The sequence below is a fragment of the Oryctolagus cuniculus genome, chromosome 8 (genome assembly GCF_051225735.1).
Source record: "Oryctolagus cuniculus isolate XC-2025 breed Fujian yellow rabbit chromosome 8, ASM5122573v1, whole genome shotgun sequence".
NCBI classification, from domain to species: domain Eukaryota; kingdom Metazoa; phylum Chordata; class Mammalia; order Lagomorpha; family Leporidae; genus Oryctolagus; species Oryctolagus cuniculus.
Genome location: NC_142874.1, coordinates 23,949,960 through 23,977,191, shown reverse-complemented (window position 1 = coordinate 23,977,191; position 27,232 = coordinate 23,949,960). Strand labels below are relative to the sequence as shown.

General features: G+C 44.6%; 1 protein-coding gene across 1 annotated transcript in view; it reads right to left on the bottom strand.

The window, feature by feature from the left end:
• Positions 1–27,232, bottom strand: part of LOC103346716 (annexin A10) — a 74,751-nt gene that overhangs the window by 28,325 nt on the left and 19,194 nt on the right. Inside the window, exons 2-3 of the mRNA XM_089302166.1 lie at positions 23,450–23,531; positions 14,866–14,960 (exon numbers count right to left, since the gene is read on the bottom strand). Coding sequence (XP_089158292.1) covers positions 14,866–14,960; positions 23,450–23,531 — 177 coding nt within the window. The remainder of the gene's footprint in view (positions 1–14,865; positions 14,961–23,449; positions 23,532–27,232) is intronic.

Below are 27,232 nucleotides of genomic sequence, written 5' to 3'. Positions count from 1 at the left end.
GTAGGATCTCTGTCCTTAATGTGCTGTGCATTGAGATTTAATGCTATAACGAGTACTCAAACAATATATTTCACTTTGTGTTTCTATGGGGGTGCAAACTGTTGAAATCTTTATGCATACTAAACTGATCCTCTGTAAAAAAAAAAAAAAAAAAAAGGAAAAGAAAAGAAACTATCAACTCCCAACTTGACTCTCACTGGGATTAAACATGACAATAGGTCTGATCTGATTTCATCATCATTTTAAAAAAATCATCTATTATTTTTCACTTTATGTTTCTGTGTGGGAGCAAACTGTTGAAATCCTTACTTAAGGTATACTAAGCTGATCTTCTGTATACTAAGATAATCGAAAATGAATCTTGATGTGAATGGAAGGGGAGAGGGAGGGGGAAAGGAGAGGGTTGTGGGTGGGAGGGACGGTATGGGGGGGAAGCCATAGTAATCCATTATTCGTACTTTGGAAACTTATATTCATTAAATAAAAGTTAAAAAAAAAAAAAGAAGTTCATTATAGGGGCCAGTGCTGTGGTGCAATGGGTTAACACCCTGGCCTGAAGCCTTGGCATCCCATATGGGTGCCGGTTTGAGACCCAGCTGCTCCACTTCCAATCCAGCTCTCTGCTATGGCCTGGGAAAGCAGCAGAAGATGGCCCAAGTCCTTGGGTCCCTACACCTGGGTGGGAGACCTGAAGGAGGCTCCTGATTTCTGGCTTCAGATCAGCACAGCTCCGGCTGTTGGGGCCAGTTTGGGAGTGGGCCATGTGAACCACTGGACGGAAGACCGGAAGACCTCTCTCTCTCTCTCTCTCTCTCTGCTTCTCCTCTCTCTGTGTAGCTCTGACTTTCAAATAAATAAATAAATCTTTAAAAAAGAGTTCATTATGGAGATCTTAAGATCTCAAACATGAAGGTGAGAAATTGGAATTCCTGGTTAAGTCCATTGCCAAAGGCTCCACAGAAAATAAAGAGTGATGTCAGGGTTAGGACCAAGACCGATGAATCTGAAGCCTGTTGTCTTGCCAGTGCGCCACAATTCTTGCAGCTATACTTTTATTTATGCCTTTTATCTTTTTATCAGCCATCAACTTCTTATTCTGAAAACATGCTTGCATTCCCTCATGGTCTATGTAACTTGTCAACAAAGAGAATACAGATAGCATTAGAATTCTTTGTCATCTAGTAGGCATCCCTATGTCTTCTAGTTGTATATATTTTATTAAGTTAAACATGTTTCAATTTATTGAGGTATAATTTATGTACCACAAAAACAGCTAATATGATAACAATGAAAAATCAAATGTTTTCCCTTTAATGAGAACAGGGAAGGAATTACCAATTCTGCTTAAAATTGTTCTACAGGTATATCCCCAAAACAATAAGCTAAATCTCTCAATCTTGTAGAAGAAAGAACAGGACAAGTCTTTGCAACTTGATATAGGTAAAAAAAATTCTTAGATAATACTTGAAAATGCAAATCAAAATAAAAAAAAATAGGGGCCAGGGGGTGGTGCTGTGGTGCAGTGGGTTAACGCCCTGGCCTGAAGCACCGGCATCCCATATGGGCACCGATTCAAGACCCAGCTGCTCCACTCCCGATCCAGCTCTCTGCTGTGGCCTGGGAAAGCAGTAGAAGATGGCCCAAGTCCTTGGGCCCCTGCATCTGCTTGGGAGACTCAGAGGAAGCTCCTGGCTCTTGGTTTCAGATTGGTACAACTCCACCATTGTGGCCAGTTGGGAGTGAACCAACGGATGGAAGACTGTCTCTCTCTCTCTCTTTCTCTCTCTCTCTCTGCCTCTCCTTCTCTTTCTGTGTAACTCTGACTTTCCAAGTAAATAAGTAAATCTTAAAAAAAAAAAAAAATTGGGGCCAGTGCTATGACCTAGTGGGTAAAGCCGCTGCCTGCAGTGCTAGCATCCCATATGAGTGCCAGTTCTAGTCCCTGCTGCTCTACTTCTGATCCAGCTCTCTGCTATGGCTTGGGAAGGCAGTAGAATATGGCCCAAGGTCATTGTGGCTAACTCGGGAGTGAACCAGTGGATGGAAGACCTCTGTGTGTGTGTGTGTGTGTGTGTGTGTGTGTGTAGAGCTGTGACTTTTAAATAAATAAATAAATAAATAAATCTTTTTTAAAAATGAAAAAATAATGAATTTGACTTTATGGAAAGGAAAACCTTAACTTGTTGAAAGGAACTTTTAAGGAAATAAAAGAGAAACTACAGATTGTCACTTTACATGTGGACAAAAGACTTGTCTTACACCTCTTGAGGTGTAAGAAGCTCTTTTTTTTTTTTTTTTTTTTTGACAGGCAGAGTGGACAGTGAGAGAGAGACAGAGAGAAAGGTCTTCCTTTGCCGTTGGTTCACCCCCCAATGGCCGCCGCGGCCGGCGCACCGCGCTGATCCGATGGCAGGAGCCAGGAGCCAGGTGCTTTTCCTGGTCTCCCATGGGGTGCAGGGCCCAAGCACTTGGGCCATCCTCCACTGCACTCCCTGCAGAGAGCTGGCCTGGAAGAGGGGCAACCGGGACAGAATCCGGCGCCCCGACCGGGACTAGAACCCGGTGTGCCAGCGCCACAAGGTGGAGGATTAGCCTAGTGAGCCGCGGCGCCGGCCGATAAGCTCTTAAAACTCAATAAGTACAGGGGCCAGTGCCATTGCTCGCTTGGTTAATCTTCCGCCTGCAGCGCCAGCTTCTCATATGGGCACCGGCTTCTAGTCCCAGTTGCTCCTCTTCCAGTCCAACTCTCTGCTGTGACCTGGGAGGGCAGTGGAGGATGGCCCATGTGCTTGGGCGCCTGCACCCGCATCAGAGACCAGGAAGAAGTACCTGGCTCCTGGCTTCGGATAGGTTAGCTCTGGCCATGGCGGCCATTTGGGAGGTGAACCAACGGAAGGAAGACCTTTCTCTCTGTCTCTCTCTCTCACTGTCTATAACTCTGTCAAATTTAAAAAATTAAATTAAATCAAATTAAAAAATAAAACCCTCAATAAGAACAGTCTGGTGAAAACATGGACCAGAGATTTGAGCTGATATTTTACCAAAGCAAACATGCCAGTCAGAAATCAGCCCTGAAATGACTCTGAACATTTAGACTTTCGGGAACTAAAACCATCACCAGGGGCAGGCAGCAGTTAGGATGCCAGGTGGGATGCCCACATTCCATGTTGGAGCATCTGGATCTGAGCCCTGCTCCGACTGCACATTCCCTAATGGGAAGCAGCAGTGGTCCTTCCTACCCAAGTGGGATACCTGGATTGAGTTCCCAAGCTCCCAGTTCAACCTGCCCCAGCCCTGGGTCTTATAGGCATTTGGAGTGTGAACCAGCAGACTGGGGCTCTGCCTGTCTGCTTGCTCTGCTTCTCAAATAAATGGAATAAACAGAAATGTACAAAGGTAAAGCCATCGTAAGATACCGCTGCACATTCTCTGGAGTTGGTAGAGTGCTGGAGACGATGTGAGGCATCTGGACCTGTCATTCTAACAGTAGCTCACAAGACTCTGTTTTGCTGAACAAAAGCTAACCGCTACCCTCTGCCACCAATCAGACCTGCGTTTACCTTAGTAGACAAGTAATGCTTAATAGACAAATAATGTTTACCTTAATAGACAAGTAATAGACAAATAAAGTTCTGCATACTGGCAGGGGAAGACTTGCGTATGCGCAAGGAGAGAGCAGGAAGTATTGGCAATGGCCAAGTCATCTGGCCTGGCCAAGCAGCATGACCAGAGGGTTGGGTTTATGACTGCAGGCTGGAAGTGGCCACTGTGACTCTGACCTTATTACTTGGCCAGAGGTCATCAGGCACTTGGCTCTGTCTTTTATTCTCCCTCCTTTAAGGGCATCTGGGGAATGAATCAGTGTATAGGAGATCTCTGTCTCTCTGTCTCTTGTCTTGCTTTCTGATTCTCAAACTAAATAAAGAAAAAATTATAATATCCCGTCTGGAGTTGGGATGTTTGTTCCCTTACTGTAGCAGAATGCCACTGAAATGGAAAGACCAGGACAGATGCATCAATAGCAATTCTGTAATCTATTATAATACTAAGGGGAAAAGGAGTTTGCATTTCTACTTACAGAACTGTAAGAATTCAGAAATGAGAGAGAATATCAATAAAACTAAAGTCCGTGGGAAGTGTACTTTGGATTCACACCTTGAACAGGTGGGATTTGGCCAGGCAAAAGGTGAAGAGACAGTGGCACTAGACGGTGTGCAGAGGCAGAGTAGGCACAGTATGGGGACAGGAGGGTGTGCACATCAAGTGCATAAGCCAGCTTTAAATGGGTGTCGAGTGGACTGGAAATCCAAGTGTCTGCAAGAGACTCTGGGGGTCAGTTATTCCAGCCTCCCTTCAAATGCAGAGGAAACACCTGTGGCAATGTGAGATCAGGCAGAACAGTGTGCTGGTTATTACCATGATTCACTAGTACTGAGCACCTCCTCTCTGCCAGATTCATCCCAGCAGCTGTGTGCGCTAAGAGCTGCAGTCATCCCAGCACACAGATGAGCAAACTGCACGCACAATTACATAGTTCACGCCACCCAGTTCAACAAGTAAGTGGTCCCTTTTGTTTTACAAGGCTACTCCAAAAAGTTTCTAGAATAGGGAATGAAAAGGTAAATTTACCGTGGCATAAAAATTCTTGGAATCCATGCAAACCAGCGGCATTCAAAACGTTCATGGGATTTTTGTATTTGAAAGAAGCTGGGCATGGGTTTCAAAATTTTTCACACCCAAACAAACATGTTTTCCTTGAGCTTTGTGGGGCCTCTTCATAGTGTGGAGGCTACAGAAGCCACTGTGAGGTCTGAACAAGGTGATCAATGAGGCGGATAGGTGGTGAGTGCAGCATTTTGGGACACTTAAGTCTGGCAAGAGTGCACGGAAGGTCTGAATGGAAATGGACCAGTTCCATGCACTTTTGTTATGAGAGCAGAGCAGTAGTTGGCAGTGTATGGAAGGGTGAGAGCAGTTACCCTGTCTTTTCTGAACCTTCCCCTAAGCCCCAAGTGAGGCAGATCGTTCCTTCCCCAGCACTGCTCTGTCTTTGAATTTACTGAACTGTGTTTTAATGATCATGTTCCAGGAGTATGATGAACATGTTATATCTGAGTATTTTTCCCCAAAGTCTATCAGAATATGGACTGTAATGTCTTGTAATGTCTCTGAAATTCAGCGTCTAGCCCTAGTGCATTGCTGAGCATCCAAAATATGTAGGGGGAGCTTGTGCTGTGGTGTAGTAGGTAAAGGCAGTGCCTGTGGAGCCAGCATCCCATATGGGCACTGGTTCAAGTCCCGGCTGTTCCATTTCCAATTCAGCTCCCTGCTAATGTGCCTGGAGAGCAGCAGAGGATGGCCCAAGTGCCTGGGCCCCTGCCACCCACTTGGTGACCAAGGTGAAGCTCTTGGCACCTGACTTTGGACTGGCACAGCTCCGGCTGTTGTAGCCATTCAGGGTGTGAACCAGTGGATGGAAGATCTCTCTATGTCTCTCTCTCCCTCTCTCTCTGTAACGCTACCTTTCAAATAAACAAATCTTTTTAAAAATGTATAATGCATATATAATATGTAAATGAATGTGAAAATAATGTAAATATAGGCAAATGAAAGAATGTGGAAAGGGAAAAAACTTAGTTTACTGATTTTGTATAAAGGACAAAGGCCATGTTCAGGATTCAAATGATTTGGGCCTGCATCAGTTTTTAAATTAATGTTTAGTCACATTTTTTTATCACTAACATTTTGTCTATTATATTATTTTTTACAAGAGCTATATTAGGGACATTAAAAAGTTCTTGGAGAATTAATATTATGAAAAACATATGCATGGGTTTCAACAATTTTCTGGGCTAAAATTTTCAATTTCATTTTCCCATGAATTTTTAAAGTCCTAGCCTATGTATTCCACTGTAAACCACCACTAGGTGTTGCTGTTTATCTTGTTTTGTCACTCGGTGTGTGTGTGTGTGTGTGTGTGTGTGTGCAGATAGAGTAAACTGATTTTGTAAAAATTTCATTGCAGTAATAGAGTTTCAGTGAAGAGAACAGCATCAGGGGGCCTCTAACATCCTTAGAATGTACAGTTTCTGGAGGGAGAGTGTCAGGCTTGAATCCTGGCTGGGGAAAGCACAGCGAGGAGACCAGTGTGTAACTTAGCCTTTTTCTGTCTGCTTCCTTATCCGCAAAGGAAAAATAACAGCACCCACCTCACAGGGTTGGTATAAATGTTAAGATATAACTCAGGTGAAACCCTTATTTTCTGGCACAAAAGAGCCACTCAAAAACATCTTTTCTTCCCCCCAAATAGTAATCAATTTGTTGCAAATCATTCATGATTCATTATGGGCGATGCCAGTACTCAGTTGTCTCCCTCTGACTTCCATCCCCACAGTGTCTTTCTTGCTATCCTTCCATTGTGGTTTTGTGTATTTAGGTGTATTTCTTGCAATTTTTTACTATATTCAATTGTCAGGAAATTCTTTCGCCTCTAACTTAACCAATATATCTAGAAACCGGTGAACCTGTACCACGTTTGCTGCTACAACCCTTGTCAGGTCACCATCTTCCCTCGCCTGTATGACAGTAGCAACCTTCAAGTGAGGTTTCCACCTGTTCTTGCTCCCTCATCCTTTCTCAGCACACCTCAAGGTGTGACCCTGTTAACAAACGAATCCAGCCCGTGTTGAGACACGTATATACAGCCATGTGCCACATGACATTATTCCAGGCACTGATGGGCTGCGTGGATGACAGTGGTCCACAGGACCATGCTGGGGTGGGACATTTCTACCCCCTGGTGACATCATGCTGTCCTAATATGCCACAAGGCACACCCCATACATGCGTGGTATGTGCCTTTGGCATAAACAAACCTGGTGCATGGCCCCTTCTGTGAAAGATTAGCACACGTAATACTTGATCAGAGGCAACTATGCTGCTGGCTTGTGGTTTATTATACCTTCTTTCATCATTTTAGAGTGGACTCCTTTATTTATAGAAGATAATCGATGGTCAGACTCTGTGTGTTGTTTGTCTCTTGAGCGTATCAAGAGGCTACACTGAGTGACTGACCCACAGCATCTGGGTTTGTGTGAGCCACTCCAGGATGTCCTCACAACAATGACATCACCAAGCAATGCATTGCTCAGAACCCAACCCCTCATCCAGCGATGCATGACTCTAATATTCTTAGAGTTCATCTCAGGACAATGCAAACACTCCAAGTTTTTTATTCCATGTAAATGCCAGTCCTTACAGTGGTCCACAAGACACATGATGCATGTTCTGCCACTTCTCTGCCCTCATCTCCTGCATTTCTCCTTGTTCCTAGCTTCGATCTGCTCCAGCAATGTGGTCTTTGCTTTTGCCCTTCTCTCTCATATTCTCCCCACTGCGATTCACGTAGCCTGCCCCTCCTGGTCACCCTGTTTAAATTAGATCCAGCCCTCCAACTCATAGTAGGTTATTTATTTATTTTATTCGAAAGGCAGAGAGATAGAGACAGTAAAGAGAGAGCTCCCTTCTGCTGATCCTCTCCCCAAAATGCTATCTGCAGTCAGGGCAGGACCAGGCTGAAGCCAGGCAATGGGTTTCCCATGTGGGTGGCCAGCAACCAATCACTTCAGCCATCACTTGCTGCCTCCCAGGGTGTCCTGGAATCAAAAGCAGAGCCAAGGGGCTGGCGCTGTGGTGTAGCAGGTTAACCTGTTGCCTATAGTGCTGGCATCTCATATGGTTGCCGGGTTGTGTCTTGGCTGCTCCATTTCTGATCCAGCTCTCTTCTAATGTGCCTGGGAAGGCAGCAGAAGATGGCCCAAGTCCTTGGGCTCCTGTCACCCATGTGGGAGACCTCAAAGAAGCTCCTTGTTCCTGGCTTTGGTCTGGCCCAACCCCGGCTGTTGCAACCATTTGGGGAGTGAAACAGTGGATGGAAGATTCTCTCTCTCACTCATTCTCTCTCCTTTTCTATCTCTGCCCTTCAAATAAATAAATAAATCTTTAAAAAAAGCAGAGCCAAGAGTTGGACCCAGGCACTTAGATATGGAATGCGGGTGTCACAGGAGGCATCTTAGCTACCGTGTCAAATGCTGACTCCTCTTTGACACTTTCTTACCTGGTTTCCCTTTTTAACCATAGCACTTGTTGATTCCTAACATGCCACATTTTAGTAAAGCATTATCTGTCTCAACCAGGGAGCTCCAGCACAGCAGAGCTGTGGTCTGTTTACTCTTGACCATTTCACCAACCCATGGAGATGCACCTGCTAAGTATTTGAGCCCTTAAAACATAGGCGCTAAGTAAACAAATGAATAGTACGACTTGCAAGTCAACAGTTACTCATTTAGAGCCATTCCCAGTAATTCGACAATCCAGAAGCAAAGGTCCCTATCTTCAAACAGTTTCCACTGGTGCAAGGGGCAGAAATAGGGGCATCATAATGACCTTCCAGTGAGGAAGTGGCAAATACTTAGGGTGGGAGGCATAACATCAGGAGGCTGAGAAGGGAGACCACGGCTCTCAGTTGAGAACCTAAACATTGAATAATATGTTTAGGTAGCTAAACTTTGAAGTTCAAAGAGGAACCTTCAAATAGGTTCTCCAATTAGAAGAATTCCCACTTGGAGCTGTATAAAACTGCTCAGATGTAATCCTTGGAGTGTGAGTGCCTGACTTTGCTGTCTTCCACAGGCTTACCCTATAGGGAGAGTGTCACTGCCTGGTTTTCCATTAAGCTAACGAGCACTTGCTTTTATAAATTGAGCCATTTCAGATTGCTGAAAAACCTGCACATTACCCACCTTGCAGCTATCCTGCCCATTCCATCTGAATTGAAACAGCAGCTCCTATCTCTTATTCCTCTTACTTTATCCAGGGCTGGAAGTACTAGGAACATCTTGCTAGTCTGAATATGCGCAGGGCGACCACTTCATATGCTTTTCACTTGTATGTTTTTTTCCATTTTGATAAAAAAATGACACTTGCTATTTAAACACTCAGTAATGCAAACCTACAGAAAGTGGAACTAAGAATTTGTCTTAATTCCACCCACCCTGGCAGTCACTGTGTAAATCCTTGCACAATTTTATATTATATTATAAAGGCGTTTGTGTGAGTTGTTTTGTTACTTCACAGTGGTAAGAGACTATTCTTTCAAACAATTCCATACCCATATTTTCAGAGCTGGATCAATTGTTTGATTTTCAATGGAAATTTGCTAATTCATTTTTGTTTGATAACAATCATACTACGTTGGTCTTCTTTTTAGAGAAGCATGGTATATTGAGGCTATTGATTCTGTAGTTGTTGTTAGTTCCTAGTTGTTAAGTTCCCAGTTTCACCAAAATGAGTATATCTAATCAAATATGTATGTGAGTGATAAAGTAATTGTGCCATTTTAAATTATATTTAATTTATGCTTACACAATTGATTTGTGATAAACTGTGCAGTGGATTTCAGCTTCCCAGGCTCTAACTGCATCCACTGCGCTGTCCCCACACTACAAGTGGAAAGTAGAGAGTAGGATGCAAGACCTGCCACCAGGGCTGATGATGCGGCAGTTGCACCTACGAGGTAGGTGAGGTCCTCTCACAGTAGCCATTTCCAAGTTATTTTAATACCTCACTGTCAGTATTTTTAATCGTAGAGCTGAGAGGTGATAGGGAAACTCTGTAGTAGGAGAGCACAATGGGTTTGAAGAGGGAACACTTCATACATTCCCATCTATTTGTTAATTCACATCAATTGTTTTAATTAGGTCAAATCGCCATAAGAGGATAGCACCTATCGGCAGGATTAAGCAACAGAAATCTATTTTCTCACAGTCCTGGAGGCTGGAAGTTCAAGGCCTTGGTCTTGGTAGGGTTGGTGGTGGGGGCTTTGTCCTGGCTGGCAGGTGGCAGGGGGCTACCTCTTCTGTGTCCTTGGGTGCCCTTTCCCTGTGTTTACACAGCCCTACAGTCTCTTCTTCTAAGGGACAGGAGCCCTACTGGATTAGGAGCCACCCCTGTGACCTCACTTAACCTTAATCACTCCCTTAAGTCCCTGTCTCCAAATACAGTTATGTTGGGGATTGCAGCTTCAACACATGGGCTTTTAGGGGAACACAGTTCAGTTCATAAAGCCAACTCTGTGGCTGCCACTGTTGTTGGGGACACATTTGGGAACAAAACAGACTACACCCTTCACGGGGCTTGTATTTTAGAAGGAAGTGACAAATAATAATTCAAACAGGTAAATATACTACATAGGTTAGGAGGTGATGAGCGTTGTGGACAAAAATAAGAACAGGTAAGGGGCTGTGGGGGCCAGCCCAGGCCTTGCAGTGGGTGCTAATTTTAGATAGATCTTGCCCTCTTGAGTAGTTGACATTTAAACAAGACCTTGCAGGATATTAGAGAATTAGAAACACAGATGTCTGCCCTATGAAGTCTATTGTTTATTCAACTGAGAACCATGGGCGTGACCGAGAAGCTATGGAAGACATGACTTAGAGTCGGATAACCTTGGCTCAAGTTTTCCCTTTGTGCAAATTAGCCTCTGCAGTAAATTACCTAACCAACAACGTGGGTTAAATGAATGATAGAAATCAGCGCGATGCATCCCCATTCCAGATGAAAATGAGAAAATAAATTGCTTCAGTGCTGCATTTGAACTCCTTTGGGGATCACTGTCTGATTATAAACCTTGAGTTTGGCTCATCCTTCTCCCTGTCTCAAAGGTATTTTCTTGTTCCCTTGGTCTCCTTACACTGTCAGTGGACCAGCCCTTGTATGGTGTGGAAGATCCATAGCAACCATATTAATGGTGTTGCGAAATATGCCAATCAGCAGCCTTTCAAATGGCTTTGCAGCTGAGTCTGGGGATTGGTTTCTGCTGTGGGTGAGGCAGAGTTGTTGGTGCAACTCGGCAGCTCTGCACTCCTGTGGAATATCAAGTCACAAGCATTTATGGAGCACGCCTGTGTGCTTTACTCAGCAGCCAAGAGCATCATTCTGTCAACTCTTGACTACCCATGTTAACAGGAAATAAAAATATCTGTGATTAACATGGAAGATAATCTATACACTCTCACCCCAGGAAGGGGAAAGCAGCAAATGGAAAATGGGAGAAGTAACTGTGCATGTGAGTAGTGGGGGAGAACAAGGAAGCCTAGTGGAAGGTCAGGCAGATTCAGCGGTAGTGGCTACGTAAAGGCATGAGGAGAAGAGAAATCCAGATCGCCCATGAGCAGTTACCTTAACTGCAGAGTGGGTACAAGAGGAGGCCTTCCTTTTATTGGGTTTTTAAATAAAAAAAAAAAAACATAAAAAGGCAGAATATAATTTCTTATAATCCCTTTTTATATGAATGAAGCACCTCTTCTATGTCAGACCTTCGTTGAGCTCTTGGAGGGATAGCAGCAAATGATCCAATCCCTGCTGTCCCAGGAGGCTGGGGGCAGCAAGGTGTGGAAGTAAAGTAACACAGACCAACAGGGCATGCAGCCCAGAGCAGAAGGTGAGGGCAACAGGCTGGGAAGGTTTCTGCGAGCTTCCAGAGCCCAATTGCCTCTTATTGGAGGCACTGTAGCTCTGTGCCTTCATAGCATCATTCAACAAATGTTCATTAAGCCATCTGATGTTAGACATTGGTGCTGAACTCTAGGATGAGCAGGAGCCATTTCAACTTTCAAGACTTCCTGCTAGAGTGAAACGGACTTAACCACACTGAAGATGTGATGTGAGGAAGTGGTGAAGAGGACGCCTTAGCAGCTCAAGACTCACCACTCTGTTTGCGGGGAGGGTATGAGGCATGGCGTTTAGGATGAAGACAGGTGGGTAGTTTGTGGCAATGAGAGGCCACCGCAGACAGATGGAGTGCCTTGAATAAAGGTGAGGGGCAGGCAGGTTGGTCTGGAGACCTACAAGCAGTTCCATTTGGCCACAGCTGAGTGTGAGAGGAGGGGAGGAGTGTTAAGATGGAGACCAGAGGGGCTGGTGTTGTGGCACAGTTGCTTTGCCAGCATCCAGTACTGGATGCTTGTTTGAGTCCTGGCTGCCCTATTTCAGATTCTGCTCCCTGCTAATGCACCTAGAAAATCAGCAGAAGATGGTCCAAATGCCTGGGCCCCTGCCACCCATGTGGGAGACCTAGATGGAGCTCCAGGGTTCTGGCACTGACCTGGCCCAGCCTTGGTTGTTGGGGCCATTTGGTGAGTTAACCAGTGGATGGAAGATCTCTCTGGCTGTCTCTCTCTCTCTTTCTCTCTGTCACTCTGCCTTTCAAATAAATAAATCATCTTTAATAAAAAAAAGATGGAGACCAGAAACAAAGCCAGCAAGGTTCTGTGTGCCCTGGGAAGGTATTTGGGTTCATTCCATGAACATCTGGGTATACCTGGTGGGATTACTGGGATAAACACTCAGGGATTAAAGTGGGCAACGCGTTCTGTGAAAAGTTTAGACTTTGAGTCATTCTGGCTTCTTTGGATGGTGGACATGAGTGGGAAGGGCATGAGGGCAGCAGGGAAATTTGGCTTAGTGGGGGCGCAGAACAAAGGTCCAACTGAGGACTGTGTAAGTGAGGAAGAGAGAAATGCGAAGTGCTAAAGAATTTGCAGGACGTGGTGATTGGCTGTGTGACACTGGTGTTTCAGAGGAAAGGGGCAGTGTGGTTCCGTGTCTTTCAGTGTGGGCAGTTTAGTCAGTCAGCCAAGATGTGCAGAAGTAGGGGTGGGGCTATTCAGCAAAGTGAAGTCTTCACCCTGAGACCTCCTACAAGGAGTCTCTACAGTCATGGGAAACCACCATGCTTGGGGGCCAGCATTGGGGCACAGTGGGTAAGATGCCGCCTGCGATTGTGGCATCCCATATGGGCGCTGTTTCCAGCCCTGGCTGCCCCACTTCCAATCTGGCTCCCTGCTAGTTTGCCTGGGAAGGCAGCAGAAGGTGGCCCCAAGTGCTTGGGCCTCTACACTTACTTGGGAGATCTGGATGAACTCCTTAGCTTCCGCCTGACCCAGCCCTGGCTGTTGTGGCCATTTGGGGAGTGAACCAGTGGATGGAAGAGTCCCCCCAACCTCACCATAATTCTGACTTTGAATTAAATAAATAAATAAATCTTTAAAGAAAAGAAGCCATGCTTGGGTTTCAAAACATTTTTGTGCCAAAAAAAGTGTCTTTTAAATCTCTCCCTATCTAACATCTGTCCATCCATCCATCTGAAGGGCAGAGAGACAGAAACAGAAAGGGGGAGGGTCATGTGGGAGGAGCACCTCCCACTTGGGTGGCAAGGGTCCTGACTACTTGAGCCATCACTGGCTGCCAGAAGTCAGAAGTGGATCCAGCACTGGAATCCAGTACTATGATATGAGATGCCAGTGTCCCAACAGCTATTATAACCATTGCAGCAAATACCTGCCCCTAGACATCTTTCAATTCCATTTTCCACAAACATTTTGAAGTAGCCTTGCATGCATAGTGGAAAGTGCTTAATTATAGCATAACATTTTAAATGCAACTCATTTCTTCATTATTTTAATTTGTGTCATTACAGTTTGATAAAGTAATGCTTTAGCCTAGATTAACTTGTTATATCAAAAGCAAAGAGGAATATAAACCTTTAGGGAGTTACTGAAAAATGGCAACCCTTATAGCACTTTGTATAGAAACCGATTTAGATTGCCCATGATGCAACTTTGACATTCTCTTTCCAAAAATCTAGCTGTGGTGTCATGGGAGCAGAAGGTCAGGGAAGAGTCTTATGTTAAAAAAAAAAAAAATAAGTACCTGTTCTCCTTTGAAAAAATGCAACTAATGTCACTGTTCGTAGTGGCTTTTTGGATTATTTATTCATTCTAAAATGGAGGGCTACCTTTTATTTCATGAACTTAATAAAATTCATGGAAAAATGGAGTTCAAAGATAAGCTGGTTTTGCTGCAAAAGATTTTGAAATACATGCATGGTTGTTTCCTAACATGCATTTCTGTGAACTTTTTTGAACATCCTCGTGTTATAGTTGTTCAAAGACTGAGGGTTGGAGATGGAGTTTCCGTGGACTGGCTCTAAAGAGAAAGTTTTATGATAGTGTTTCATCCAGAGTGCTCAGTTGACAAAGTAATTGCTATTCCAGGCCCTGTGGGCCAGAAGAGTTTTTGTTCTCAATCTGTGGTTTAAATGCATAACAAAAGCAAGGGCTCTTTAATGGCTCTTGCTTTGAAATTAGAATGTGATTACTTCACAAACACCACGGATGGTTTCCTGGCCTTAAAACTATTTTTAAACTGCCATTCTTTTGTAATGGTCTCTCTAACCCCATGCTGTGGAGAAGAAAAGCCTTGGAGAATTTGCTTTGGTGGAGAGGGAGGCAGGGGCCTGAGCAGAATTGCAGGGCGAGTTGTTATTTTTTGACCTGGTGGTCATTAGTTCTTTTTGTCCCTTCTGAAAGTGCCACACCGGGGCATTCCCAGCACACTTTTAGCCTTAATGGACAAACCAGCAGCATAAGGTCACCAAAACTCACTCTGGGTGTGCTTGCATGAGTTTTGGGAAAGAGCTGTGATCACCATGAGTGTGAGCACACACACACACACACACACACACGAGGGCACTGCAGAAAGTCATGGGAAATGTGAATTATGAAAAAAAAAAATGCCTGGCTTTCAAAATTTCCCATACCAACCCAAACTTAGCTTCTCATTTTTTTTTCCATGCAGTATTGCAAGTGCGCCCGTGTACATTTCACGATACAGCTTAGGAATACAAACTATTTCTGACACACAGTGAGGTCTGAAATCTTTGTGATCTGTGAGAATGACAGACGTGACAGACGTGGCCACGTCTCAGGAGCCCGCCCCCAGCAAAGGTCAAGGAAGAGGCCTCACCCGGCCGTACATGCTCTGGTAGGCCTCTGCAATCATCAGCCTCTGGGCATTGCAGCGCTGAGTCAGGATGTCAATCAGCAGGTCTTTGTCACACTCTGGGGAGGAACAGTATTTGCAGATTAGTCAGGTTTGGGAAGAACCCATTATCTCAGGATCCAAACCAATATGCCAGCATTACTAGCCCTGAAGGCGCATTCAAGCCAAGAAGAATTTTCTCGCAGACGAGAAATTGCACAGCAACCCCACATGAAACCCAGATTCTTCCTAGCTCTCATTTTAGTGCTGTTACTACAGCGGCAGCTCCCACCCCTGAAAAAGACCTCACAACAAACACTGGGAGTAAAGGAAATACTGGCTTTCTCCCACCACCTCTCATGCCTCTGCCACCTGGCTCTCCAGCCCTCATGCTGATGCGGGTTTCAGTGGCCAGCGCATAGAGACACGACTTGCAGCTGACATGCATCAAGACAAAGCTTTCTGCTCACGTGCAGAACCTCCAGAGGAGGCAGATGTCGTGGAGAAAGAGATTGTTCCGTTTCAAGGCAACTGTATGTCTCTGAGGGGTCGTGTGAACCCATCACCCTTGCATTAAATTCTGTAGAGACCAAAGATCCCTGAAATGTAAAAGGTTTGTCTGAGCTATGACAGATGCTATCCAAAATAAAAGGATTGGTCTTGGGAAAAGCTACCCAAGCCACCACCAGCATGGTAGCTACCACGTACACTGACTAAAGTGTCAGGGTATTTTAGAAAACAAATTTTGGAAGGAGAAAACATGAAACACTTGCTGGGAACCAGCAGTAGCTAGAGCCAAGGGGATGGGACAATGCACAGTGGGCCGAGGCCTGAGCTAGGAGCACGCATAAAGAAAAATGCTGGCTGCTTCCAGCTTGGTCAGTTCTGCACGCAGGTGGTGCTGTCGCCTGATGGTTAATCTTCCACATACAGGCAAATCCTCTTTTTGTCTTGTCTTTGTTGGTTTAGCCCCAACCTGTCAGTTGGATATAACTCCTCTTATCTCTTATGCTTATTTAACTCCTTCTGTTTGCAAGAAGAGATGTTAACCATGAACTATGAGGCTGTATGTGAAGCAAACCATCATTTCAAAATTGAAGCCATCCTGGATGGTGTTAGGGTCTTAGGAAGACTATGGGTCAGGTACTGGACTATAGAATGAATGAGGGCAGGTGACTCGGGTTTACAGAGGTGCAGGGTGCCAAGGAGAAGTCAGGTAGGAAGGCGTCACATGGAGGTGCCAAGGAGAAGCAGGAGGCAGAGCTGGGTGTTTCATGCAGGCGGGAGAAATGATCTGAGAGTTGTAATAGGGAAGCAGGAAGATCTAGAATTAGCCCCAAAGACTGAAATTAGTGGCTTCTGAGAGAAGAGGCGTCGAGCCACGTGGTGTGGGGCTAGCCCAGTTATGACTCTGGACTCACAAGAAAACAAGTGGCTGTGGAGGAGTCTTTTATCAGCATGAGGGGAACTCCAAAATGAAGGTATTTCTCACAGTAGAATATTTTTCGATGACTTCCATTGCCTTGTGATTTTGCTACCATCACAGTGATGCAATTACTATAGAATTCTCTTTTTTTGTTCTTGGCCTATTGAGATCCTCTACAGTCTATCTCTCTGAGTTATTTTTCAATTTTGAAAGGTTTCATAGCAATTCTTCTTCATTTTTCCTTCCAGAGCATCTCAGAATAATTTTATGTTTATCTAAACTTTTATTAAAATTTAAAGTAACTGTAAACTTTAAGAGTCAATTTTGAGAGTTGTCTTTGTGTCATCAATGGTATATTTGCCAACTGATTGAAATTATTTTCTAAAAAACTTAGTAAAAATTTGTAGATTTTACAAAGGGCAATAAGTATTACTTGACTAAAATTATTCTTGCTTATATTTCTGCAGGTATTTGAAGTTGTTGTATTTTTATTTTATTTCTCAACACATAATTGGTTAACTGAAGAAGTGATATTGAATTTATATTCACTTTATATCCAGAACAACAATTGAATTCTTTATAATTTTTAATAACTAATTGTTTGGTTACCTTGGATTTCTAGTTAAATAAGCATTCTTTAAAAAGTTCATGGAGAATGGGACTTATGAAAAAACTTTGCATGGATTTCATTATTTTTTGCAAAAAAGCAAACATCTGATTTCATTTTTAATGAACTTTTTGAAGTATCCTTCCAGAATATTTTCTTCAAATAATACCAGCTTTGATTTTTTCTTTAGAATTTTTGTATATTTCCCTCTTTCTTTTCCCATTGTATTAGGACAGGGATACCTAGATAATTCTTATTTTCTGGTTTTAATGGAAACTTGGGGCATAATGAATCATAGCAGTTTGGTAGGCTTTCAAGTTGTGTAGTCAACTCTTGTTACTCCTGGTATTTATTCTCTACAAAGTTGCCATGAATATTGAATTACTGAAAGCTGCAGTTCTCTGGTTGGGTTTTTTTTTGTTTTGTTTTGTTTTTTTTGTTTTTTTTTTGTTTTTTGTTTTTTTTTTGGTCAAAACTGAAGTGCTGGATTGGCATTGTGATGCAGCAGGTTAAGCCACTGCCTGTGACAGACACCCGCATCTCTTACCTGAGTGCTGCTTCCAGTCCTGGCTGCTCTGCTTCAGGTCCAGCTCCCTGCTAATGCACCTGGGAAAGCAGCTCTAGAAGGTGGCCCAAGTCCCTGGGCCCCTTCCTTCCCACCCTGGTGACCCAGATAGATTCCAGGCTCCTGGCTTTGGTCTGCATCAGGCCTGACTGTTGTGTCCACTTGAGAAGTGAATCAGTGGATGGAATCATTCTTTCTCTCTCTCTCACTCTCGTGCTCTCTTCCCCATCCCTGTCATTCTGCCTTTCAGTTTGATAAATATTTAAGAAAAACCCGAGTATAATTCGTATTATAGATTTGTTTGCCAATGTCCTTGGGAAGTAACCCTAACTCTAACGCTAACCCTAAACCTATTTAGGTTGGGGTTAGGGTTTCAGCATTGAAAACCTATTCTTCTATATATTCTTTTCCTGTAACGCCGAGGAGGGTTTTAAACATTGCTCTGCTCCCCGTGATCTGCAGTTGTCTCCTCTGTCAGCCAGCACTACTCTCAGGAGAGAGCTGGCCACTCTGCTGCTCTCTCAACTTTCTGTTGTTATCAGCTATCACCTGATGAACCGCACAGCTGCTGTTTTCATCCTTGGCATCGCTTCACCCCATAGAGTGGATGTGGCTTGAACATTTTCCAGGCAGCCCCCTGCACACATCAATGGATGCTCTGTTCTTTCTGATGTGCTGTATTATTAATTTATTAACATAAATCTCCTGGCCAGCAACAGTGCAGCCCATGCTTATCTAGCACACATATTTTCTCCAAAAACTTCATTTTGCATTTGTGTACTTTTTGTGTGTGTGTGCATAGGAAACCAATCAGTATTTTACCATTATTCTTGGGGCCATTTTTACTTTTTTAGAAGTCTGAGGCTTCTGGTTTTGAAAAACACTTTATTTATTTGAAAGGCAGAGTTATGGAGCCAGGGGAGAGGGAGAGACAGAGAGAGAAAGAGAGAGAGAGAGAATCTTCCATTTGCTGGTTCATTCCAAATGGCTACAGCATTTTCTCCCCCTCCCCCCTTTTTTTTTGCTTGGGGGCATTTTAAATAGTAAAATCCCCAACAAACACCATCAAAATTGCAAAAACAATGGCACTTATAATAGACAACAAAAAGAACATATATTTAATGTTTGAGTACTAAAAGAAGAAGGCGTTTTGTGAAATTCTATGATCTCTATTAGGATTATACATCCTAGTGATTCTGATTTTTTTTCTTTCTGCACATGTCTGCAAAACACCATAAAAGCACTACAAGTATTGATTTTGGGGCTATAAACGATTTTAGCAAATAGACATATTTGTAAATACAGAATCCATGAATAATGAGGATTGGCGGTATGGTAAGATAGTTAAAAGTTGTCTACCAGGGAAGAAACTAATCTTGAATAAAATTTCCAATATTTTTAAACAGCACTGGGTGGTTCGTGGTCACTTAATTTTAAATGTAAATTTATTTTTTTTTTATTTTTTGACAGAGTGGACAGTGAGAGAGAGAGAGAGAAAGTTCTTCCTTTTTCCTTTGGTTCACCACCCCCAATGGCTGCTGTGGCCGGCGCGCTTCGGCCGGCGCACCACACTGACCCGAAGCCAGGAGCCAGGAGCCTGGTCTCCCATGCGGGTGCAGGGCCCAAGGACGTGGGCCATCCTCCACTACACTTCCAGGCCACAGCAGAGAGCTGGCCTGGAAGAGGGGCAACCGGGACAGAATCCGGCACCCTGACCAGGACTATAACCCCAGGTGCCAGCGCCGCAGGCGGAGGATTAGCCTAGTGAGCCACGGTGCAGGCCTATCCAATTTCTAAGGAAGAAATATCACTCTGTACAATCTTTTCCAGAAAACTGAAGCAGGGAGAGTACTTCTATCTTATTCTTCAGACCAAATACTGAAACTCTAACACCAGAACCAGATAAAGCAATTACAAGAAAACTATTAATAGTATCTCTTATGTGTAATTTTTATGACGTAAAAATTCTCAAAAATATTAGTAAATTGAATATAACAACGTGTATGAAAAACTACGCTTCTTGACCAAGTGGGATTTATTCCACATGGTTCAATATTTGAAAATCAGTTCATGTAATCCATCACTATAATAGGTTGAAGATGGGGGTCGGCACTGCAGCGTGGTGAGTTAAAGCCCTGGCCTGAAGCACTGGCATCCCATATGGGCGCTGGTTTGTGTCCCGGCTGCTCCTCTTCCAGTCCAGCTCTCTGCTGTGGCCTGGGAAAGCAGTGGAAGATGGCCCAGGTGCTTGGGCCCCTACACCCGCATGGGAGACCTGGAAGAAGTTCCTGGCTCCTGGCTTCGGATCAGCATAGCTCTGGCCATTGCGGCCATCTGGGGAGTGAACCAGCAGTTGGAAGACCTCTCTCTCTCTCTCTGTCTCTACCTCTCTATGTAACTTTGTCTTTCAAATAAATAAAATAAATGTTAAAAAAAAAATAGGTTGAAGATGAAACATCATATGAGTACTCCCTAAAGTGCAGAAAAAACATTTGACCTAATGTAATGCCTAGTCAGGATTTAAAATTTTCAGTAAACTACAAACAGAAAGGAATTTCTTCAACTTGATAAAGAATATCTTCAAAAAACCTACAGCTAGCATCACAGTGGTGAGAAAGATTAGGAAAGGGAGATGTCTACTCAAAATAGTACTGTTTCAAAAAAGTTTAATTTTGACTTATGGGCTCCTTTGTTAAGATTTAGCAACATATGAGGGGACTTCAAAAAATTCGTGGAAAGTGAAATTAAAAGATAAAAAGATAAGCGCTTTTTTTGCCACATTGTCTTGGCTTTCCATGCCTGAAATACTCTCATGGGCTTTTTAGCCAGATCTGAATGCCTTAAGGGCTGATTCGGAGGCCAGAGTGCTGTTAAGGACATCTGCCATTCTGAGTCTGCTGTGTGTCCCACTTCCTATGTTGGATTGTTCTCTCCTTTTTAATTATTAATTAATTATTTTTAATTATTTTGTAGTCAAATTAAAAAATCCATGCAGTTTTTTCAAATTACACGTTTATTTCATGAGCTTTTTTTTTTTTTTAAAGTGTTTGTTTATTTGAAAGGCAGAGTGGCAAAGAGAGGGAAAGACAGACAGAGAGCTCTTTCATCTGCCAGTTCCCTTCCTAAATGCCTGCAACAGATGCAGCGGGGCCAGGCCTGAGCCAGGAGATGGGGGAAGCGGACTGAGCTTTTAGGAAGAAGAGTGTCCCTTTTTAGATTGAGTCATATGAGACAAGTTGTGTTACAGCTGCTCATTTTGATTTGTTTCAAACACATTTTTCCTTCTTTATTTTCACCTTATTTGCAAAGGGAGGGGGGGAGATGTTCCACACACCGGTTCAGTCCTCAAATGCCCATAAAGCCAGGCCTGGTCCAGCCCAGAGCCGGGAAGTGCCAGAGACTTAGGTATCTGAACCATCTCCTGCTGTCTCCCAGGTTGGGCATGAGCAGGGAGGGGAGACCAGGACTGGAACCAGGTACTCCACTGCGGGATGTGGGCACCATAAACTGCGGCTTAACTCTTAATGCCAAACAGCTGCCCCTCAGCTTTCTCTAAATAAACTCCAAAAGCCAGGGAGAATAGTATTATCTTTTCCAGTGGCGCTTGGCCAGGGTCGTCAGCACGGATGGGCTTTTCAAGCATTTCCACCATGATCCTGCTCTGCCATGCTGCAGGGGGCACTGTGCAATCAAAAACCAAAGCCTGCTGAAATCCTCCAGGCTGAAACATGGACAGGCAGAGAATTAGGATGGTTGGAATGCATCCACATTCTGCCCCTAAAGCTGCCATGAGACGGGGCATGGAGAGTGGGGGCAGAGAAAATGCTTGGGTAGTAGAGTGCACGAATTGCACTCCTGAAGAAGTTCGTCTCGAACTTTTCCTTCTCTTGTCTCCGTGTTTTCTGGTGATCATGGATACTTGAAAAGGCTTGAAAGCGTTCACTGCAAATTACCGAACTCAGCTTTAGAGAGCACATTTGAAGTCCTCTATTGTTTTCCTGTGGGATGTTGCTAGTGAATAAAACACATGGATTTACAGATGCACACACACACAAGCAAACACTCAAGGAAGTCTTGTAAGGCAACCTTGTCTTTACAGTTAAGAGCTTGCTTTCTTACGAAAGGTTTTGTAGGTCTTGTGCAAACATTTTTTTTAACATTTTTATTTATTTATTTGAAAGGTAGAATTATAGACAGTGAGAGAGACAGAGACAGAGAGAGACAGAAAGAAAACTCTTCCTTCCATTGATTAGCTCCCCAAATGGCCGCAACAGATGGAGCTGCGCCAATCCTAAGCCAGGAGCCAGGTGCTTCTTCCTGGTCTCCCATGCGGGTGCAGGGCCCAAGCACCTGGGCCATCCTCCACTGCCTTCCCGGGCCACAGCAGAGAGCTGGACTGGGAGAGGAGCAGCTGGGACTAGAACCGGCGCCCATATGGGATGCTGGCACTGCAGGTGGAGGATTAGCTTAGTGTACCACAGTACCGGCCCCACAAACATTTCTTTTATGTTGTCTATGTCTATCTTTGGGCACACCAAAATTTTTCTTTACATATTTTTCGTTTTTTAAAGGATGATACATGTATGTTTAATACCTCCATATTATTTCTTAAAGATTAAATCTTTTGGGGCTGGTGCTGTGGCACAGTGGGTTAAGGCCCCGGCCTGCAGTGCCAGCATCCCAAATGGGTGCCAGTTTGAGTCCCGGCTGCTCCACTTCTGATCCAGCTCTCTGCTATGGCCTGGGAAAGCAGTAGAAGATGGCCCAAGTCCTTGGGCCCCTGCACCCACGTGGGAGACCAGGAAGAAGCTCCTGGTTTTGGATCAGCTCTGGCTGCTGAGGTCATTCGGAGAGAGAACCAGCAGAATGGAAGACCTCTCTCTCTCTGGCTCTACCTCTCTCTGTAACTCTTTCAAATAAGTAAAATAATTCATTAAAAAAAATAAAAGAAATCTTTTAAAAAAAGAATTTCAACTTTTTTCTTCTTCCTTTTTCTTTAAAAAATTGCAAATTTTTCATATTTTTAAAATATTTCTTTTTCTTCATTTGAAAGAGTAACAGAGAGAGGGAGAGACAGAGAAGGAGATCTTCCATTTGCTCATTCACTCCCCAAATGGCCGCAACAGCCAGGACTGGGCTGGGCTGAAGGCAGGAGCCTGGGACTCCACTGGGGTCTCCCAGGTGGGTGGCGGGGGCCTAAGCACTTGAGCCATCTTCCTCTGCTCTCCCAGGTGTGTTCACAGGGAGCTGGCACAGAAGCACAGCAACTGGGACTTGACTTGGCTCCTGTAGAAGCAGTAGCTTAGCCCTCTGTGTCACAGTGCCGGCCCCTCCTTTCTTCCCTCTAAGTCCCTTTTATAAACTATTAGTCTCATTCATTGAGCATCCATTTATTAAACACCTGTAGCCAAACTCCAGTGTCTAGGAAGTTGCAGTCGGGAGAGAAAACTCAATAACCATGCAAATGAGATCGAGGAAGCCAGGGCGCCTGGGGCTGCCGTACCTGGTTGAGTTTGGAGGACTCAGAGAGAAAGTCTGGAAGAGGAAGGCTCATTTTTTACAGAGTGTTGAAGGAAGGGAATTTGGATAAAAACTAGGAGAAAATGGGCTTCCAGGTAGGGGGATGATTTGGGCTAATAGAGATACGAACAAGCGGAGCCATTTGGCAAAATAGGAAGGCATCTGATTTGACTGAAATAGAAATGAAACAGGGCAGGCAGCAATCCAAGGCAGAGGCCAAGAAAGGTGCTCCATTGAGTCCGCGGGGTTTAGTAGTTAGCAGTGAGGCCCTGGAGGGTTTTGGACAAACATGCTGAGCTCACATCTGTCCGTTGCTGTTGTCCATTTTGGTGACTTTTCTTGTCATTCTGCTTGTTAGCCTCATTACAACAAATCTGCTATTTTACAAACACAGGAGAGTCTTAAAACAAGGGGAAGCCAAAAAACATTTTAGTAAAATGGTTAGACTTACCAAATCCCTGGAGTGCACCCCCCAGCATTTGGGCATCCATCACGGGGTTGAAGTTAGGAGCTGGGAAGATGGTCCCTTGCACCTGGTGGGAGAGTCCATAAGAAAGCAAGTGTGATAAGTTGAATGAAAGGTTTCAACATTTTTTTTTGCCAGATAAATAACAGTGAAAATCTACTCTTTTTAAAAATTTTTTAAAAATTTATTTAAGTTATATAAGTTAAGTTATGAATGTCTGTCGCTCCCCCTCTTCATGGAGGAACGACACTAAACCCTGCCTAGGCTTCATATCCGAGTCACGGCACCATTATGTCGCTCCCCGTCTTCGTGGAGGAACGACACAGGACCCTGCCTAGGTTTCATATCTGAGTCACGGCACCATTATGTCGCTCCCCGTCTTCGTGGAGGAACAACACAGGACCCTGCGCTGTTCTTTGGTCTGCTCGGCCCTCCCCGGGTTTGCTGCTGGTTCTTCCCGGGTTGGCTACCGTCCCTTCCACCTCCGTGGAAGGGCGGTTCCCCCTGCCACTTTCCCCACTTCCGCGGGGGAGCGGCACACCACCGGCTGGCTCTCTCGGGGGCTGCACAGGTGTTCCTTCAGATAGATGTTCCTGGTGCATGTTGTCTCTCTCCTCCTTTATAGTCCTCTTCCTCCAATCCCAACTCTGCTACCCACACGCCGAGTATGCTGCTCTACTCCAATCAGGAGCAGCTCCTGCTGTTTATTGGTTGAACTGGAGGCAGCTGTGTAGAAGCTGTTTCCTCCTCTCCCAGCGCCATATTGTGGGAGAGCAGATGCATAGAATAAGTCTTAATTCCAGTAACAGTCTAGTCCGAGTTGCTCCCAGTTGCTCCCCACAGATCCCCCTTTCTTATTTTTTGGCGTTGATATGCGCCTGTCTTCAGTGCCCCGCGGCACACACTCTGCTCTGCTTGCTGGAGTTGCCCACAGGTGCTTACAAGCCCTACCAGTCAGGCAAACCGAATCCGGGTCCTCTCTTTGCCATGTTGTGAGGAGGTTTTTAGGCGCTGATGCGTGCCTGTGTTCGGTGCCCTGCAGCGCATGCTCTGCTCTGCTAGAACTGCCTGCAGGTGCTTACAAGCCCTATCAATCAGGCAAACCGAATCCAAGCCCTCTCATTGCCGTCTTGTGGGAAGACTTATTGGTGTTGATAACGTGCCTGTCTTTGGTGACCTGCGGCGCATAAGCTGCAAGCCGCCTGCAGGTGCTTATCGTCTTACTGATCAGGCAGACCGAATCCAAGCCCTCTCATTGCCATGTTGTGGGGAGGCCTTATTTTTCTCTATTTCTCTATCTCCGGGCATTCCTATTTCTCCTATTTTACTTCTTTCTGCCAGCATTCCTATTTCTCTCATTTTACTTCTAAACTTCTGTTTCTCTTATCCCCGCGGTTTCCCGGCACCCGCCCCGAGGCTGCTTCTCGGTGCCTCACCCGCGGCGGCTTCCAGGCTCTGCTCACTCCGCGGTCTCCATGCCCTTTGTGCCCGTACCACGGCCTTCGCGCTAGCCCCGCGTTTCCTACTACTTGCGCCTCGGGCGCTCTCCCCATTCATGCCCCGCGCGCTCTCTCTGCGCACGGAGGCTTCCGCGAGTCACACAGCCTAGCTCACGTTTCCGCCACTGGTATTCAGTCTAAGTTCCCCGGGCTAACCTGGCGAATTCAACCTAGCTCACGTCTGCACCTTTCGGTTTGGCTTCCCATCTTTTGCTCCCCGGGCTAATCTGATGGATTCCAACCTGGCCCACGTCTCCGCCTCTGGTTCCAGATTTTTGCCTTTTGTTCCCCGGGCTGACTTGACAATCCCAAGATAGCTTACGTCTCCACCTCGGCCTGCCCCCATGGCTTCATCCTCCCTAACATTTTTTTTCTCTACCCGGTATGTTTCCTAACTTTTCTTCCAACAATATTCCCCTCTCATTTCTCCTGGCTTCTCCCCACAGTCCGTATCCGAGTCTAAGTTTCTTGTAGGTTTCACTTTCGCTTTCAACCTTAGAGATTTCTCCCAGCTTCCCCCCGTAGTCCGTATCCGAGTCTATGCCTAGGCTTTTGATAGCTTCTTCCGGCACCTTTTCCATCCGGCTTTTCCCTAGGCTCTTTGCTAGTCTCTCTCTCCGGTATTTTCCCACTTCTTCCCGCTTCTTCCCTCCTAGGTTTCCTATCTGAATCATGGCACCATTATGTCGCTCCCCCTCTTCGTGGGGGAACGACAAATGTCATAGTTACGGACAATCTATTCTTTTTAATGAAACATTTAAAAATATTTTGACTTGTATTTTAAAAGCAGAGAGGCAGGAGAACTTCCATGCATAAGTTTAGCCTCCAAATGCCTGCAACATCCAGGATTGGGCCAGGCAGCAGCTGGAGTTGGAACTAAATTCGAGCCTCTCATGTGGATGGCAGGAATCCAAGTACCTGACCCGTTACCTGCTGCCTCCCAGAGCATATTGGCTTCAGTCTGGATTGGAAGTGGAAGAACCAGGACTCAAACCAGGCCCTCAGGTGTGGAATGCAGGTGTTCAAATGAAGTTTTAACCAATGTGCCAAACACCAGTCCCTTATTTTTTTTAATTACTCTAAGACACACACAAGTCTATTAAATGAAGGCCCTAATTGTATGTTAATCGTAGACCGCTAATTTGGTTGTGTTTATTTCACCTATCGGCTTTCATAATGTTGACATCTACTATTTTAGACAGGAAACTGATGCACCCGAAACCAAGAGTAGAAAAATATAGGAAACAAATGAAAAACACGTGTCTTGTTAACAGCAGGAAGCGTTTTCTTAGGAGTTGGAGAGTACTTCACAGAAAGTGAAAAGGAAACTTTTGGGGGGAGAGTTCATGCCATTCACACAAATTATAAGCAGCACAGTCTGTTTTTGCACATAAAGGACCCTAGAATCACATTGGAGGAAACTGAAAACGTTTGAATTTGGGTTATGAGATTTATACACATGTGGGTCATCCAGGTGGGCAGAGATTATTTAGCTTGCATTCATAGCTGCAGGGGCAAGCCAAAACCAGAGTGACAGGCCATGGAAATTCTCCCTCTTGCCAGCAATAAAATGGCAGAGCAGTGAGGGCAGGCTTTGGGTCCACATGGCCCATTTATTTTAGACAGAGCTGGCCCAGGCTGGGCACCATAGGATCACAGTCAGACCAGCAGAGCTTTCTGTTCAGCAGTATCATCTTAGCTGGAGACAAAGCTCTCAGACAGTAGAAGGTTGGTTAATTAACGAGAAAGGAGTAGACCATAATTTCTACTTAAACATACACACGCCAACACCCAAGTGCTCATGGGAGGATTAAGAACAGTGTTCGCTAGCTCGGAATTAAATTCGTTTCAAACTCGATTTCGCGGATGCTAAGAAACATGGAGTTCGCTGTTTGAAGAAGACCAAAAGCCTCATGATGATTGTGAGATGGCCATGTTTTCAGTGAACTTCTTAAACGCCTGTTTGAAAGGTACCTGTAATTAAGGGAAAAGCACAGTCTGCATCTTACAGAGTTCAAGTTCATTCCTGTACAAGTGCTTCTGAGTCCCATGACAAAGCTAATCTGCCTTGAGCTCTTCTCTCCCTAACATCCTCGCACTCACAATGGTGCTGTTTGTAGTTAGTACCTTCTATTTTCCCAGTTTGGCACCCGTTCCTCAAATTGGGAATTTAGCTGTGCCACAGAGTGTATTGTTTTATAATGCATTGTTGTGCCAAGTAATTGCTCTAGGGCTTCATTCTTTTATCTTTCAAATTGTATTTTATATT